The sequence below is a fragment of the Xenopus tropicalis genome, chromosome 2 (genome assembly GCF_000004195.4).
Source record: "Xenopus tropicalis strain Nigerian chromosome 2, UCB_Xtro_10.0, whole genome shotgun sequence".
Classification (NCBI taxonomy): domain Eukaryota; kingdom Metazoa; phylum Chordata; class Amphibia; order Anura; family Pipidae; genus Xenopus; species Xenopus tropicalis.
This window is the reverse complement of record NC_030678.2, coordinates 76,545,203-76,562,095: the sequence shown is the minus strand read 5'-3', so window position 1 is coordinate 76,562,095 and position 16,893 is coordinate 76,545,203. Positions and strand designations below refer to the sequence as shown.

General features: G+C 38.1%; 1 protein-coding gene across 1 annotated transcript in view; it reads right to left on the bottom strand.

Annotated features, from left to right (window-relative positions):
* The window catches only part of nectin3 (poliovirus receptor-related 3), a 58,493-nt gene that overhangs the window by 23,941 nt on the left and 17,659 nt on the right, over positions 1 to 16,893 (bottom strand). The window contains exons 2-3 of the mRNA XM_002940109.5: positions 1,358 to 1,699; positions 295 to 591 (exon numbers count right to left, since the gene is read on the bottom strand). Coding sequence (XP_002940155.1) covers positions 295 to 591; positions 1,358 to 1,699 — 639 coding nt within the window. The remainder of the gene's footprint in view (positions 1 to 294; positions 592 to 1,357; positions 1,700 to 16,893) is intronic.

Sequence of the window (16,893 nt, the reverse complement as noted above, 5' to 3'; positions counted from 1 at the left end):
CAACTTAGATATGATTAATCCTTATTGGAGGCAAAACAGTCCTATTGGGTTTGATTAATGGTTTATTGATTTTTTAGTAAGGTATGGAGATCCAAATTACGGAAAGACCCTTTATCCGGAATACCCTTGGTCCCAAGCATTCTGAATAATGGGTCCTATAACTGTAGTAAGATTCAGTGTCAAGGACATGTTGCTTCTACTCTATGCAATGATTACTTTACCAGGAGAAGTGGAAACTTGATTTTGGAAGTAAACACAGCTAAGAAAATAAAAATACTTAATTAGATTACTCACACTGTATATCCAACGTAAATGGATACCTAATGTCATTTTCCAGAGCAGGATGCTTCACCACACAGGTTATATTTCTTCCTCTTGCAAACCGGCTTGGAACCAAGCGGTACTGGCTCATTACAGTCACTGTTTTGTTTGGATAAGATGTAACATTTGTTTCCATTCTTCCAAGAGACCCTTCCCAGGACACTTCTGCAGCAGGCTTTCCAGTAGCAGCTGAGCAATATGCTGCTACTGTTTCATTAGCACCATCCAGTAAGGGTTCAGGCCCCTTTAAAATGCTCACAGTTGGTTCAACTAAAATAAAACAAATATATTATTATATACATAATAATGTGCAGTTTAACTGTTCCTACCTCACCTGTGTCTAACAAAAAGAACACAACAGAGTTTGTGCTTTGTTACAAATCAGGTGTAATTGCTCCAAATATTTTTAAAGTCTGTTTGTCATTTCCAGTGTTTACAGACATCAATTCAGTTTTACTGTCTGGTCCATAAGTGGTGGTAGCTCTAGGGATTCCCTGCATCAATAGGTCCAGCAGCACACAATTTGGAATGAAAGGCAGGAGGACTGAGCGGCACTGAGTGCAACTATAATGAGGAGCAAAGAGTGTATTCAGACACAAGTAGACAACGGACTAGAAGTTGCCCACTGTACTTGCAGACATAAACAGGCCTTATACTGTTTTCTCCACTTGCTTTACTGAAACTGGCATCTTCAGAGTCTGAATTACTAAAAAATAAATAAAAAAAGGAGGCACAATGCTTGTTTGGCTTTACCAATTTGATGCTGTTGAAAGGGCCATCTATGAATTTGAAGAAAAAAAATCTGTATCAGCACTTTTTATTTCAGGGATGGATAACTGGCTTTATATTATGGTTATAAGGCCCCATTAGTGTAAATTAACCTATAAACAGGTTTATTTGCCTTTAAGGAAAAATAAAGTACATCCTATATGGCAAGGAGTATAGTCTAAAAATTAAATTAAAAAACAGCTAATGCATACACATAAATGAAATTCTTTTTTTGCAGTCAGATGTTTAAAAAAGTAAATTCTCTTACCTAACACTGTAAGAGTAGTTGATGACTGGACATTTCCAAGTGGGAATGTGACTGCTTTGCAGATGTACTCTCCAGCATCCGAAAATTCAATGTTACTTATAACAATGGTTGCATCATGAAGAGAAGTGTTTTTGAAGGTCGTTCTTTGTTGATATGACTCGTCAAACGATGTTCCATAAATAGGGTGATGTACAGCTATGGTTTGTGCACCTTTGCCAATAATTCGCTCCCATGAGATCTGAGTTATTGTTTCATTTACTTCAATTAAACATTTCAGTGTAATGTTCTTTCCCCAAACTGCTGTTACATGTGGGTCCACATGAACAGGTCCTGCAAATGAGCCTGTTAAAAGAGCACAAATATATGAAGTATAAAAATATATACCAGCAGCATGATTAAAATATGTATCATGGTACATAAGCATAGAATTACCAAAAAGTAAATGTAAACTGAGTTATTAGATAATCATATCCACATAATGCAATAAACACAGTAATATGTCCACTGTTTTTCCAATATGTTATACATGTTGTTAATATGCTGTACGTACCAGCTTGGCCACCAGTAACTCAGGAGTAACATGTTGCTCACCAACCCCTTGGATGTTGCTCCCAGTGGCTTCAAAGCAGGTGCTTATTTTTGAATTTACGGCTGGGAGGCAAGGTTTGGTTGTATAAAAACCCAGCATAACCGCCAAACAGAGCCTTCTGTAGGCTCCAGTCCACTTAGGGGACTACCAAATAGCTAATCATAGCTCTTATTTGACACCCCATGAACTATTGTGAGGCTTGTGTTGCTCCCCAAAACATTTCCCATTTGAATGTGGCTCACATGTATAAAAGGTTGAGGTCCCCTGGCTTAAAGCTTATTGGCTTGTGTAAAAAAAAAAAAAAAATTCCTGGGCTAAAGTAGATGACTGTTGGTTTGCTGGAAAATCCCCTCAGACAAAGACTGCACTAGGCTAAGGATGCCAAATAAAGGCCATTATCAAATGCCAATTCAGACCCAGACTGGGTAGGTAGCCTATTCTAAGTGTCTGAGGTAAGTGTGGGGGCCAAGGGGGGGGGGGGTAACAAGGGGCCCATGAATGCCCCTGGTTCCAAGCATTCTGGATAATAGATCCTATACCTGCATCAGGCTGGTTGAAAAATTCCACTGTTCAAGAATGCATCTAACAACATGGGAAACCTTAACCTGTTTATAAATACTTTCCTTGTAAAAGTATTTTACTTCTGCACAAGACCATCATTTTTCCAACTTTCCAACAAACTTAATAAGATTTTCTGCAATGTGCCAGAAGGTATAATAAAGAATCACTGTGATCTTCAAATAGAAAAGAAATTCTTTTCAGTGGCCTCAAAAAGCAATATGTATACACTCAGAGACCTGTACAAATAAATACTGGCATAGGCACTTATATATCCATACAAACAGTATTAATATTAAAGAACCCTGCCAACATAAAAGGCAAATGTTTCTAATCAATATTCACACTACAGACTCTCATGCGATTTCAGCAAATAAACGAATGGGTCTGCTTATAGCATTCTGGTAGCACAAAAAGACTAATCTAGAGGGCCAGTAACAATAAAAAGGAAAGGATTTTGCGTGCTCTAATTATCACAAACCATTTGCCTGCACTGGTAGAAATTTACCATTATATATATATATATATATATATATATATATATATATATATATATATATATATATATATATATATATATATATATTATATATATATATATATATAATGAAAGTTTGTCTGTGGCATTTTTATTTTTTCAATAATTTTCACTCATTACAATCAGTGCTGCATTCAAGGACACAGCAAGAAATACATGTAGAATAACCTTTTAGCAATGACACAAAGAAATTCTCCCTTTTATTTCTGCAAGTGTTCTAAGGAAGCAAAAAGAAATAAAATTGCCTTTTTGCTGAACTATGAAATCTAAAAGAGAGGAACAGGAAATACAATAAAAGTAAGAAAACTAGGATATGGCCGTACAGACGTGGAGTAGGCACTCAATGGGCAGTCCTCTAAAACATGCGAGTTGAAACCAAGCAACTAAGCCTTTGTATTACACAAAACACATAAGGCTACCTCTGCTTGTACAAAAATAAAAATCTAATTGGTTTTTACATGCCTGTTTTGGAAGACTGCTCACCGAGTGCCTGCTCCACCTCTATAAGGTTGGATCTGCTCCCTTAGTTAAAGGCTCAGGGTGGTACACCTGTGCCTCTTCTACCCTGCGGTGATTTATTTCATTTACTTATGGACCTTAACTTGTTTTCATAATAAGAAAAATAGGAGCAATGACTGCATTCAAACATCCAAAATGTATGTTTTGATAGGCTGAAGGGGTGGGGAATTAGAATTCTGACAAATCACAATGTGCCATCCCATCCCTACTCAGCACAAAAGAGGCAAAGTACAAAATATGTACCCAGAGGTCTTCAAATTTCCAGACTTGCCATTCTAACAAAAGGATATTGCACCATTCCATAGTTTAGCAGTAGTGGTAACAAATGAGGAGCGCACTGTGACAAATGACAAAATAAGTATCTATAGGTTTTCCAGTGTTCATACATTGAGCTTCAATTTGTCATCTGTTAACCCTCAAAATCACAGACTTGCGCATGTGACCAGTAAGATTGTTCCACAGTATTAGAGAACTACTTAGCAGTGCAGTGATAAGGATATTTGCTGAAATGCTTAAAATTAGAATGCAAGTTAAAATGCACTTGGTTAGTACCCCGATTTCATACATGCCGTTATTCTGCATTCCGTTATGCTTGCATGCATTATTGTTTCTTTTTGTCACACTTTCCCGGTAGTGAGAGGGTTAGTGCTCTTTTTCTATTCCCCAGAAATAAAAAGTGTAGGAACAGGGCAGATTATAATTCATATAATTATATTGTTTCAAAGAAACTGCAGAACGCCTTGGCATTTCATACTGTGACAGTCTAATTTAACTGAATTGAAGTGCTTCAATTCCAAGGCAATAATAGGAATGGAACCTGCCAAGGAACAACTTCAAAAAAATGCTCCAAAGCCATTAACAAGCTTTGTCTGGGCACCCAACAGGGACAAGCGAAGTCTCTCACTAAATAATTGTGCCATATAAGTTTCTGGCATTGAGCAAAAACACATAGCCAAACAGGATTCCCAGTTTGAGTGCTTTATCATAAATCACTAATTTTCATTACCAGGTCAGTAAATCTGGGACTCAGGGCTGTACCTTTCACACCTTCTATTTGGAGGTTTAGGTTAGAACCTTATGTTCGGTTTATTTCTAGCTTATGTGGTTAAAGAAGACCATAAAGTATTAAACAGTATGGAATCTGTTATCCAGAATGCTTGGGCCCTGGAGTTTTCCAGATAAGGCAGTTTCCTAAACTGAATCTCAATACCTTAAGTCTGCTAAAATATATTTAACCATTAAATATAGACAACAGTACATGTACAAGATATTGTTTCATTATTACAAAAACAAAGTTAATAAAAAAGAGTGTCACATTTTTTGTGTGACAAAATGCCTAAAAATCCAAATCCAACAATTTGCCAGTTAAAACTTGCCGAGATCATGTAGAAGTTAATGGAAGATGTCCCTTCCCTTCCCTGGAGGATCCTTCTTTGCTACAAAAGATGAATTTATGAAGATTTGTCACAACTTTTTTGCCACTTTTTCCCCCATTGCCTTTTTCTGTTCAGACTTTTAAGTATATTTTAGACATTCATGTAAATGAGTTTATTTAAATTTTTGAAAAGAAAAAAAAATGAGAAATGTTAGAGTTTTAGTAAATCTGCCCCATGTGTTTGATGCAGCACTGAATTGCACCAGACGTATAACTATATATAGAACACAGCTATTTTATATCCTATTGTTTAGACTAGATTAGCTGAATGCAAGGGCAACCCTATTCCACTGGTACCAAGGCCCCGAAGCTGTAGTGGCCTTTTTTCCCCATGACCAAAGACAATACTGTGTTCATGAAAAGACTCTAGACAGGGGGGAAAAATATAGTCCTGTGCTGTACAAAACAAGCAGAACCCAAGGAGGGCACCTGGATTTTTTCCATAGTCATGCAGTTTCTTTAGTCATTTGCAGCAGTCTTATACACACCACTATAACTTCATTTTTATTTTGCTTTTGTTTGTATAATGATTTGCTGTTTTAGTCATGACTGCTACAAAATGATCAGCTTTGTTCAGCCAGCTTCAAGGTAAGGTTTAAGTAAACATTTGGCTGGTTGTCATGTGTTACTGCTCAGCTTCAAGTTTGCCTGGTCTTTCCTCTGCTCTCGAACTTTCTTATCACCTGCCTTACCCCTCTTATTATAATCATTCTTTTGATCCTTATAATATATATAGCACTACATGAAATGCTGACCAAAGCACCAATGTGCTCCTCTACTATGTGGCAATGCCCAATCAGCTCAGTAGTGTGTGGTGAGCATCAATGGGTTGGGGGGGGCACAACATATCACACAGGATCATAAATGAAACCCTGACTGCAGAGACAACATTTAGGTTTTCACATTTGTACTAAGAGAACCCATAAAACTATGCTACCACAGGAATTTCCCTCTACAAAGCACAATTCTACATAAATACAGCATAGTGACCCTATAATGGATTTTCATGGATTTTCCTAAAGAAAATATTCAGAATGCTATGTATTTTCATTTTAGCTTTATTTTTTCAGGGTTCTGTGAAGGTAATACAGACTCAGCTTGCAGAGAAAGCCCCTCTATCACTGGCAGACTGGTTTCATTTAACAGGGTTTCTTCTACATTTATAATCTCATTAATAATCTCATTGTAAGAGACTTCAGTGGGTTTTCCCCCTGATGCCACATTTCAAACAGTACATGGCACTATTAATAGAAGGTACGACCTATTAGGTTTTTCCTATTAACCACAATTCTACAGAGAAAAAAGACCATCAGCAGGTCTGGACTGAGATTCCAAATAGGCCTAGCATTCCAAATACACAGAGGCCCAAAAATCCCACCCCCAGCCCAATAAATAGTGACTGTCTGTGGCATCTTACAGCCCCTATGCCAGAATCCACATATTGCTAGTCCGGACCTGGCCATCAGACTCCTTTATTCCTTTATATATATATATATATATATATACACCAAATCAAACACAACCAGCACCAAGGGTCTTGTGGTTCAAACAAATATTAGTGTATTATAATTGCATGTACAATAATTGCATGGTATCTATTCGGTATTCCGTGCACAGGGGCAGCTACATTGTAGCAACTTTCGGAGTGTGGTGCTGTCGTGTGGACTTTTATATATATATATATATATATATATATATATATATATATATATATATATATATATATATATATATTATGACCATAAGGGGTGTTTTTGCTCTGACTGTGTGCGCAAGAAATCCCCATCAAAAGAATCTGTATGATCAAATCTGAGAGAAAAAATTATCTGTGCACAAAACAAACTAAACACTATTATATTCTTAGTTACTAAAACATAAATATATTAATGCTAAAAAGCACTAATTTTTGGATTGTATAGAGGATCGGTTATAATGTGATTTAAATGTGATGGAGAAACAACCAGAAAAATGATGTACAGAGAACCGGAGCTCTGTTTCTAAGTAAGTACTTTAGAGGGATTCCTTTATCCAGGGACTGGTTCCTAGGGGATTACGGTAAAGGACCAATATTTTAGCTTTAGTAGAATTATTAGGAGCTTGTGAACATTGGTACTAAAGAGGCTGTAGTTGTAGATGACTGCTTTGCTGCACCTTTAATTACATTTTTACAGAAAGTAACACAAGCAAAAGAGGAATCATTGATCCCTGTGAATCTGTAGATATGGGGAATCAGGTGAATGATCAGAAATGAAACATATCATGTTTTTTAACCTGCATATGTCTGGCTGGGAAGGTGTTAATCTGCATTAAATGCCTAAATCCTTTTCCTGCTACTGAACAACATAAACCCTATCAATCATGGATCACATTAGAGAGGATTATTGTAAATAGTTGACGTCTATAAATGTCCACAAGAGGGCAGCCTTCTGCTTTCTGATCTATTATTTTTCTGTGGATTACTATAAACCACAGCTATACCTAAAACAATGCAAAAAAAAAAAAAAAAAAAAAAGATATTTAAAGGTTCTCATGAATTTCTAGTTAATTTTTAAAACTACTCAGTGGAATAAAAATATTTTTGAACTTTTACACTGTGGGAAACAATATAACCGAAAACAATCCTGCATTGCGTTTAAACTTAAAATATCAGAATAGTCGCTGAGAAATGGAAAATCCTGCAGAAAGCCTTTGGTGGGTGCAGCAGAATTTGGTGGAAATTCAATGGAAAAGGGATAATACAAGAACAGTGACAGCAGATTTTAAAATTGACCCTGATTTGCCATTTATTTTGAACACATACTTGCCATCCAATGCCCTTTTAAGCTGTTACCATTCCCACAGTACCAACAAACGCTTGCCTATTTTCCCATTCTTAATGAATGCATGTTGCATCAGGGAAAAGATAAAACACAGGATTTGCCAGGAATGATTTTATAGTGTTCTATGGAGTCAAGGGGAAGAAAAATTGATAAAAGTTTTACTATTCATCATATCTGGACAGGGCATTAAACTAAGCAAATCTACCCCCGAATTTCAGCTAACCAGACAAATGTAATACTGCTCTAAAAGGTAAAAACATTAAAAGCATTCTGTTTTTGCAATGCAGGAAGTTATGTGTAAGTAATATACCCCTTGAAACCTAACCCACCGAATATTATGTTTCCTACCACTGGTACACAGACATATTAATGACAGAAGCACTCGTGTGCACGTGTGCTGTTACCCAGATTATTCCTCTACTCAAAATAAAGAATTCTGATAATATTTCTGCTGCATTTGGATCAGCAATATATCAATAAATAACACAGAATGGCTATGGTGTAGGTGTGTTGCTGTGAGATTTTTTTAGTGCTGAACTGGTTACAAGTAAAAAGCAAGCATCCTCTGATAATAGGCAGGCAGTCTTTGCATTCTTACCTTCTGAACCAAGGTCAATGTAACAATAAAAAAATAGATAGAGTTCAGTACAGTACTGTCTTCTTTAAATGCATTTTTTTCCATTAATTCCCATGTACTGAGCTTGGTTATAAGAAAAAAAAACATTTTGCAACATTAAGTACATAGTGACACACTGCTGGCAAATACACAAGACGTTTGGATGAACGTGTTTTGGAGAGCAGCATCTCAGAATCAAAAAAGTCAATCTGGTATGATATTGTTTGTCTTTGAATTGGAATTTGATTAAAGGAGAAAAGTGCTATAAAGCTGTCCATACATGCACAAATATAATCTACAAAACTAAACTACATTTTATAGGATTTTCGGCCCGTGTGTGTGATTTGAATTATTGTCCCAATAATTTTTGTACCATGCAATCAGCCATTTTGGTCGTATTTTGTGTCTCTGACGCTATCCTTGGGAGACATACAATGCATTTCCGGGACATTACTTGGTGTCTGCCAATAATTATATATATGTTCAGAACATTCTTTGCTCTGTTATTTTTACAACTTTATTTTACAATTTCAATCTGAATGTTAGTTTTAGATTGTTGCCTAAAATCTGAACATTTATGGCCACCTTAATTCAACTTGTAATACTGCATGGAAAGAGAGAATGATAAAGGAAAGATACACATAGGACAACTCTTGGATATACCCTGTGAGTCAAATGATGAGCAATTTTGCCACACACAATGTCCATCAGTTTAGTCAGTAAGAAACAATAGCTCAATCCTTCTCAAGGTTATCAGATAGCCCTTTACAGAAGCCAATGAGGGAATCATCAGCAAACTTGTTTTTCTGCTTTGGCTAAAATGCTTCTTAAGGCAGGAAGTATTCACACACCTAATACAACTTACACACATAAGGGTGAAGACACGTGGAGCTACTAGTAGCAACTACTTTTTCACGGCTACTAAACACCAGAAAATACCCTACTATAGACAATACTGAGAATTGCCTCTGCTTAAACACACATAGAGACAATTATCAGTAAATGATCAGCATTGTCTATTTAGTAGATGTGACAAGTAGCTGCTACTAGTAGCTCTGTGTGTCTTCACCCTAAAGGTCCCCATACACTATAAGATCCGCTCGCTTGGCGATGTCGCCAAGCGAGCGGATCTTTACCCGATATCCCCACCTACGGGTGGGCGATATCGTGTAGGAAGTTGCTTTAAAAAAAAATAATCCAATCGTTTGGCCCTGGGGCCAAACGATCGGATTACATTTGCGGCCATGGGCAGTCAGTTCGGGGAACGCATCAACGAGCCGATGCGGTCCCCGATCCGACCGGATTTTCTAACCTGCCCGATCGATATCTGGCCAATTTCAGGCCAGATATCGGTCGGCCAGGCCGCTCGTTTCTGCCCATACACGGGCCGATTAGCTGCCGAATCGGTCCAAGGGCTTGTTTATGACCATGACCACAGTTGTGGTCATGCACAAATGGATGCAGCCGTTGCACTTATTGATGCTACTCATTAGGATTTGTGTCCAAGGCTGCTCCTTACGCTTCTGAATAGTTGCGCTTAGTGGTGGTGCTACTAACTGCCTTTTGTTCCAAATTGTGCATTAGTGCATGCTTTGATCCTGGGTAACCTGGAAGCCCTAGGATTCCCACATCAGACAGTGTCAATATAAATAATAAACTTGCACCTCAAGTATCACACACAGACTTCATTTTAATAGTGAGAACTGGAAATTATGATCAAGCTCGATTCAATGCAACTGGGGCTGATGCTTCAAGACACATTGTGTGTACTCACTTTGATGCGCTATCTGCAATTGCATCAGCATTTTAAATTGCACTTTGTACACTGCACTTGCATAAGTAAATGACCCCTATTATTGCCTTTTACATTGAATAACCATAGCAGGAGAGGCGTTTAATTTGTGTTTTGATGGTTAACTATGAAAGAGCTTAAAACTGTATAATTATATATATGGCAGTTGGAATGCTTTAGGAGAGACAGTCTCCCTAAACCTTTATTATTCTCCACAAAAAAAGAGTAGCTATCAGTGAGTGTCTACAAAAATAAAGCATTTGGCTCCAGCCATGAGGTATAAGTACGGAATCTATTATCTAGGATGCTTTTGACATTGACAATAAAATAGTTGTTTTGGCATCTACACGACTTTATGCTGGGCTAGTTAATCAATTAGAATGCAATATATTATTATTAAGGAGGAACAACAAGAATAAATATCTGTATATTTAAACATACAAATAACTTAGAATTTCAGATAACAAGTTTCATGATATTAGGTAATGTACCACTACTAATCAACTGTATTATTTGTCCAACAGAAGAATTAGGGAACTTTTCTCCACTGATCAATGGTTCTTTTAAATGACTTTGCTCATAACTTCCCTTCACCTGCTCAACTAAATTTGTCTTAATTTGAATAAATGAAAGGTTTTTCAACAGCGCTTACTGATTGATCTGAAAAAGGCCAAGGGCCAAAGCTTAGCAAAGGAAGAGCCCAGACTTAAATGGCACATGAATAAAGGAACATCATCAGAGGTAATTATATCCAATAACATGTATAATTATAGAGTAACTTTTCACAGCAAAATGACTAGGGCATATTTTCTGATGGTTTTAGCTTTTATTGCCTCTTAATGAAACCAAAACATGCATTTATGTCATGTATGAGCATTTCAAAGAGCAATACATATACAATAAATATATCATATAACATGGGTAACCGTAAATAAAATGAACACAGGATAAATTACCCCCTCTTAGACAATAAACTGCAAAATGTATGCTGTATGACTGCTTTTGTACAAGATACAGATAAAGAGTACCTAGTAGAATTAAGTCTAAAACAAGCAGACTTTTCTAAGTTTTTTCTTGAAAACATTTCACCACTCAAGAAAGAAAAACTCAGAAAAGTCCAGTTGTTTTAGACTTAATTCTACTAGATACTGTATATCATGACCTGGATGAATGAGAATCTTCATAAACAAGATACAGATAAAGTGAATAACCTTTAAAATGTGCATTAGTGCTTGCATTATTTACAATAAAACTTGCATTAAGTACAGTCTAGAGGTCACCAAGTGAAACAATAGGAGAGAAATGAATGGATACGAAACAAGGGGTCATTTATGAGGTGGAAGGCAGTGTGCAAGGTGCAAAAAGTGGGTAAAATTCACCATTTTTTGCCCTTTGCACCCCACTTTCCAGCCTAGAAGAACTGTCACAGGTCTTTGCTGTCCGTTTCAGAGCAGAGAGACAGGTGGCCACCCCCATAAATACAGTGCTGCCTGCATTTGATGAAAGGCAAGTTAGCGAATAGGAATGTAGGCTTCAAGAGCATTAAGAGGCCTGGTCTGGCATCTTTACTTCTGTCCAGGGTCTTTGTAAATTTAACTATGCCAAACTAACTCGGATGCCCACCCTACTCAACTGCTCCACAGGATAAGGTCAAGTTGAATTCTTATTTGTTTACAGACTAATATTTAATACAAGCCCAAAATAGTTTCAAGGCATCCAAGTTAGTGTCACCAAGTACGCTTAGTCAAACCCTTGAAACTCTACAGAGCTCATTCTCTGCTATTAAGAAAGAAGCAGGTGCAGCAGTTACAGCTGCTCTAGAAATAATGGATGAAGAGAAGCCAGTTCTGATGTATTGGCGGGGTCACTGACAGCAGTTCCTCACTAAAGAACTTCTGACAATGAGGCTTGCATGCCCATAGAGTTCAAGCTCCATTATTTTGGCTCTATATTATATAGCAAAATGGGAGATTCAATGGGAGAACACAAAAACTACACTAAATTAAAAAATGCCATTAAAGGACAAGCAAAGGCTAAGTCACTTGGGGGTGCCAAAATGTTAGGCACCCCCAAGTGACTTTAATCGCTTACCTTTTACCCCGGGGGCTGGTGCCCCTGTTCAGAGAAAACAGCACTAGCCCGGGGTACCTGTAGCGGAGCGCTTCCTCCTTCCGGCTTCGTTTTGCCGGGACCCCACGACCGGCACATGCGCAGTAGAGTGAAAAGCCGACTTCTCTGTTAAAATTTGGCTTTTCACGCATGCGCGCGCACGTGAAGCAGCAAGGAGGTAGCGCTGCAGCAGAAAAGCCAAATTTTAACAGAGAAGTCGGCTTTTCACTCTACTGCGCATGTGCCGGTCGTGGGGTCCCGGCAAAACGAAGCCGGAAGGAGGAAGCGCTCCGCTACAGGTACCCCGGGCTAGTGCTGTTTTCTCTGAACAGGGGCACCAGCCCGGGGTAAAAGGTAGGCAGTTTAAGTCACTTGGGGGTGCCTAACATTTTGGCACCCCCAAGTGACTTTGCCTTTCCTTCTCCTTTAAGAAACTATATTTTTTGTTTATTATCTTTTATATAGGGCAGATAAATGTATGTAGCATTTTAGAGAGTGTATGGGGAGAACATACATACTCTATTCCATGAACAGAAACGGGATATTAAGATAAATATAGTAGCATGAATAACATGAATGACTGCAAATAATATTAATATGAAAATTATATTAGTGAGATTTCTAAAACATTCCTCACTTAAACAACCAGACAAGTTTCCTCCATACACCGCTGTAAATTTAAGGTCTGTAGGGTAAATTGTTCTTGAAAGCAAAACTGTTGGCTTTCATACCTCACAAAGTAGATACAGCATACCCTTGTGTAACTTCACAGGGACACCTATGCACTTTGTATTCAAAGATCACCACTTTAAAGTTACCTCCACTTCATCTTTAAATCAGTTGGCTGATATGACGGGGTTTAGAATGGGAAAATTTTTAACAGCTGTAAATCAGCATTAGCTGCAAAACAACAGTATCTTTGTGTAAAGTGCTTATTTACTATATATGACTATACTAAAATCTATGTTTAATTAAATAAAAGGATAACAAGGAACACACAGTAGTATCAGCATTGCTGCATATATGCCCTGCCCTGATGAGCATCCATTCTATTTGGGCCTGCCACAAATATATGAAAGCATTTGTACATCATCTTATAAGAAAACAATGTGAATATAAAAAATACTTTATAATTTTTGTTGTAGCGTTAATTGCTTCAAAACAGGTTTACAGTTCTAGTAACAATACTCTATTTACAACAACTACAATGATCTAGTGTAATAGCACCTTTTGCCAGTTTCAGACTTTTTTTTCCCTCTTTGCCAAAAAAAAGTGCAGGAAATAAAGTTGTACTGCAGCTGAAACAAACATCCTTATTATGCAATATTCCTTGTCCAGCTGGGAGCTACCCACAAAATGAAAAATAGCCCCCTAGTCACTAACTGGAGGCCGCAAGAAGAGCAGTCATGGAAAATCCAAAGTCACTTAGAGAAACCACTGACCAGCCCAAATGCTTTATGAAAAAACTCTTGGCTGCTCCTGACTACCCGCACACAGGACAAAGTGAAAATATATGTGCATATTATTATTATTATCCTTTATTTATGTAGCAATATAAAGGAAATCCAGAGCTCTATGCAATGATCAAGAGACACAGCCCAGTTCTGCTTTAGGGCTCTGGCACACAGGGAGATTAGTCGCCTGCTGCAAAACTCCCTGTTCGCGGGCGACTAATCTCCCCGAGTTGCCTACCCCTGCCATCCCACCGGCGAACATGTAAGTCGCCGGCGGGATGGCAGGGGGAAGGCAACTCGGGGAGATTAGACGCCCGCAAACAGGGAGTTTTGCCGCGGCCGACTAATCTCCCCGTGTGCCAGAGCCCTTACTGATGTGGGTTGCCCTTACTTCTGCACACTAACTTGTGACTGACCCCTATTATAAACTGCTTTACATGGACTGTTCATCATTCACACAAATCCTTATTTCAGTGGAGCTTACAGTGGTTCTTGCAAGTTTGTGAACCCTTTAAAATTTCTATTTTAATATGAATGACACATAAACCTAGTTAAACAAATGAAACAAATTATATTTTGGCATGTATTTATTGAAAAATAAGCAAATCCTTACAGTTATGATAAAATTTGAAGGCAAAATCAGAGTCTGGTATTTTCAGTCAATGGGGTGACAGAACAGGGTCTTTTAATCACACCTTATTATTTAAAGAATGGGGATCCAGCAAAGCCTGATCACATATACAACACATTTGTAGATGTGTATCATGGCTCAAATAAAGGAGGTGTCTGATGGCCTCAGAAAAAGAATTGTCAACGCCCAAACAGCTGGAAAAGCTTTCAAGACTCACTCTGAAGTGTTTGGACTTCACCAATCAACAGTTAGACAAATTTTGTACAAATGGAGGAAATTTAAGACCATAGTTACCCTACACAGAAGTGGTCGACCATCAAAGATAACTCCAAATGCAAGGTGTCTAATAGTCCAAGAGATTACAAAGGAACCCAGGGTAACTTCTAAACAACTGAAGGCCTGTCTCACATTGGAGAATGATGTTAATGGGTCCACCATCAGAACACAGCAATGGTTTGTATGACACGGTAGCAAGCAGAAAGCCACTGCTCTCCCCCAAAAATATAGCTGACCATCTGCAGTTTGCTAAAGATCATGTGGACAAACTAGAAGGATACTGGAAGAATGGTTTGTGGACGGATGAAACCAAAATAAAACTTTTTGTCTTAAACGAGGAGCATAACATTGGAAAAGGAAAAAGCACTGCATTCCAGCATAAGAACCTGTAAAACATGGCGGTGGGAGGGTCTGGTTTGGACCTGTTTTGCTAAATCCGGGCCTAGACGGCTTGCCATCATTGATGGAATGATGAATTCTGAACTATACCAGTGATTTCTAAAGGAAAATGTCAAGAACTGAATCTCAAGAGAAAGTGTATCATGCAGCAAGACAAGGATCCTAAACACACCAGTCATTCTACCAAAGAATGGTTAAAGAAGAATAAAAGGGAATGTGCTGGAATGGCCAAGTCAAAGTCCTGACCTTAATCAAATTGAAATGTTGTGAAAAGATCTAAAGGTTAATGTGAGGAAACCCAACAACATCCACAATCTGAAGCTGTTGTGTATGGAGGAATAGGCTAAAATGTCTCCGAGTTGATGTGCAAGACTGATCAACAGTTACCACTAAAGTTTAGTTGCAGTTAGCACTGCACAAGGGGGTTACACCAAATAATGAGAGAACTGAGATTCATTTACTTTTGCCACACGTAGATATGTTATTTGATCATTTATATTCCAATAAATACATGACCAAGTATAATCATTTTTGTTTAATTTGTTTCACTAGGGGGCTGATTTACTAAGACACGAATTCGAAAAATTCCGATTGGAAAACGAACATTTTGCGACTTTTTCGTATTTTTTGCGATTTTTTCGGCGCCTTTACGACTTTTCGGAAATTGTCGCAACTTTTTCGTTACCAATACGATTTGCGCGAAAAAACGTGAGTTTTTCGTAGCCATTACGATTCGCTCGTATCTTGTCGCGACTTTTCCGGAAGCCTCCCATAGGACTCAGTGGCACCCTGCAGCTCCAACCTGGCCCAAGAAAAGTCACCATACTGAAGCTTGAATGAATGAGAACGCTACAAAAAAATCACAACATTTTGCGCAACTTTCGGAATGGCTACGAAAAAGGCGCGACTTTTCGCGCAAGTTTTAACACTACGAAAAAAATCGCCAGATTTTGCGCAACATTCGGAATGGCAACGAAAAAGTTGCGATAATTTTCCGAAAAATCGCCAAATACCGATCATTACGAAAAAAACGCAATCGGACGCATTCAGCCAGTTCGTGGGTAAGTAAATGTGCCCCTAGGTTTGCTTCATATACTTTTAGGACTTAAAAACAAGATGTTTTAGGTCACATTCATATAAAAATATAGAACATTTTAAAGAGTTCACAAACTCGCGAGAACCACTGTAAGCTCCACTGGAACAGGGACTTGTGTGAATGATGAAAAATAAAATGTAAAATGTGCTTGGGTACATTTCATTAGGAGCAAAATAACACGTGGGACTTAGAGGAAGGCATATAAATGCAATACAGTATATTCAAGAACTTCCATTGTTCCTAATTTGGCCCTATGGGCAAACAACCAAATTACAATGACAGAAATAGGATCCCCCGGAGTGAGAATGAGCCAATGTGGTCCTCGATGTGATGGGAAAATCAAGCCTGCCAAACTGACATCTGGCTGATTTTCGGACATCAAAAAAGACAGGCAGGCACTCCTGGTAAATAAACATCTTATGTAGCTCAATAAACAGTATAGTTTATTTAAACTTACACATAATGCTACAAATTTCAGACAGATATAGGTCAGGGAGGCCAATCGAAGGGCCTCATACATGGGCAGATAAGCTGCCTAATCATCTGAAGGACCTGAATCAGCAGCTTAAATCTGCCCTGTACAGTCACCTTTAGGTGGGCATATAGGAACAATATAAGCCGACCTCGCCAAACGAGTGAATCTTATGGTGTATGGTGTACCTTAACTCCTCAACTAAACTGTTTCTTTAACAGCACAACAGTAAT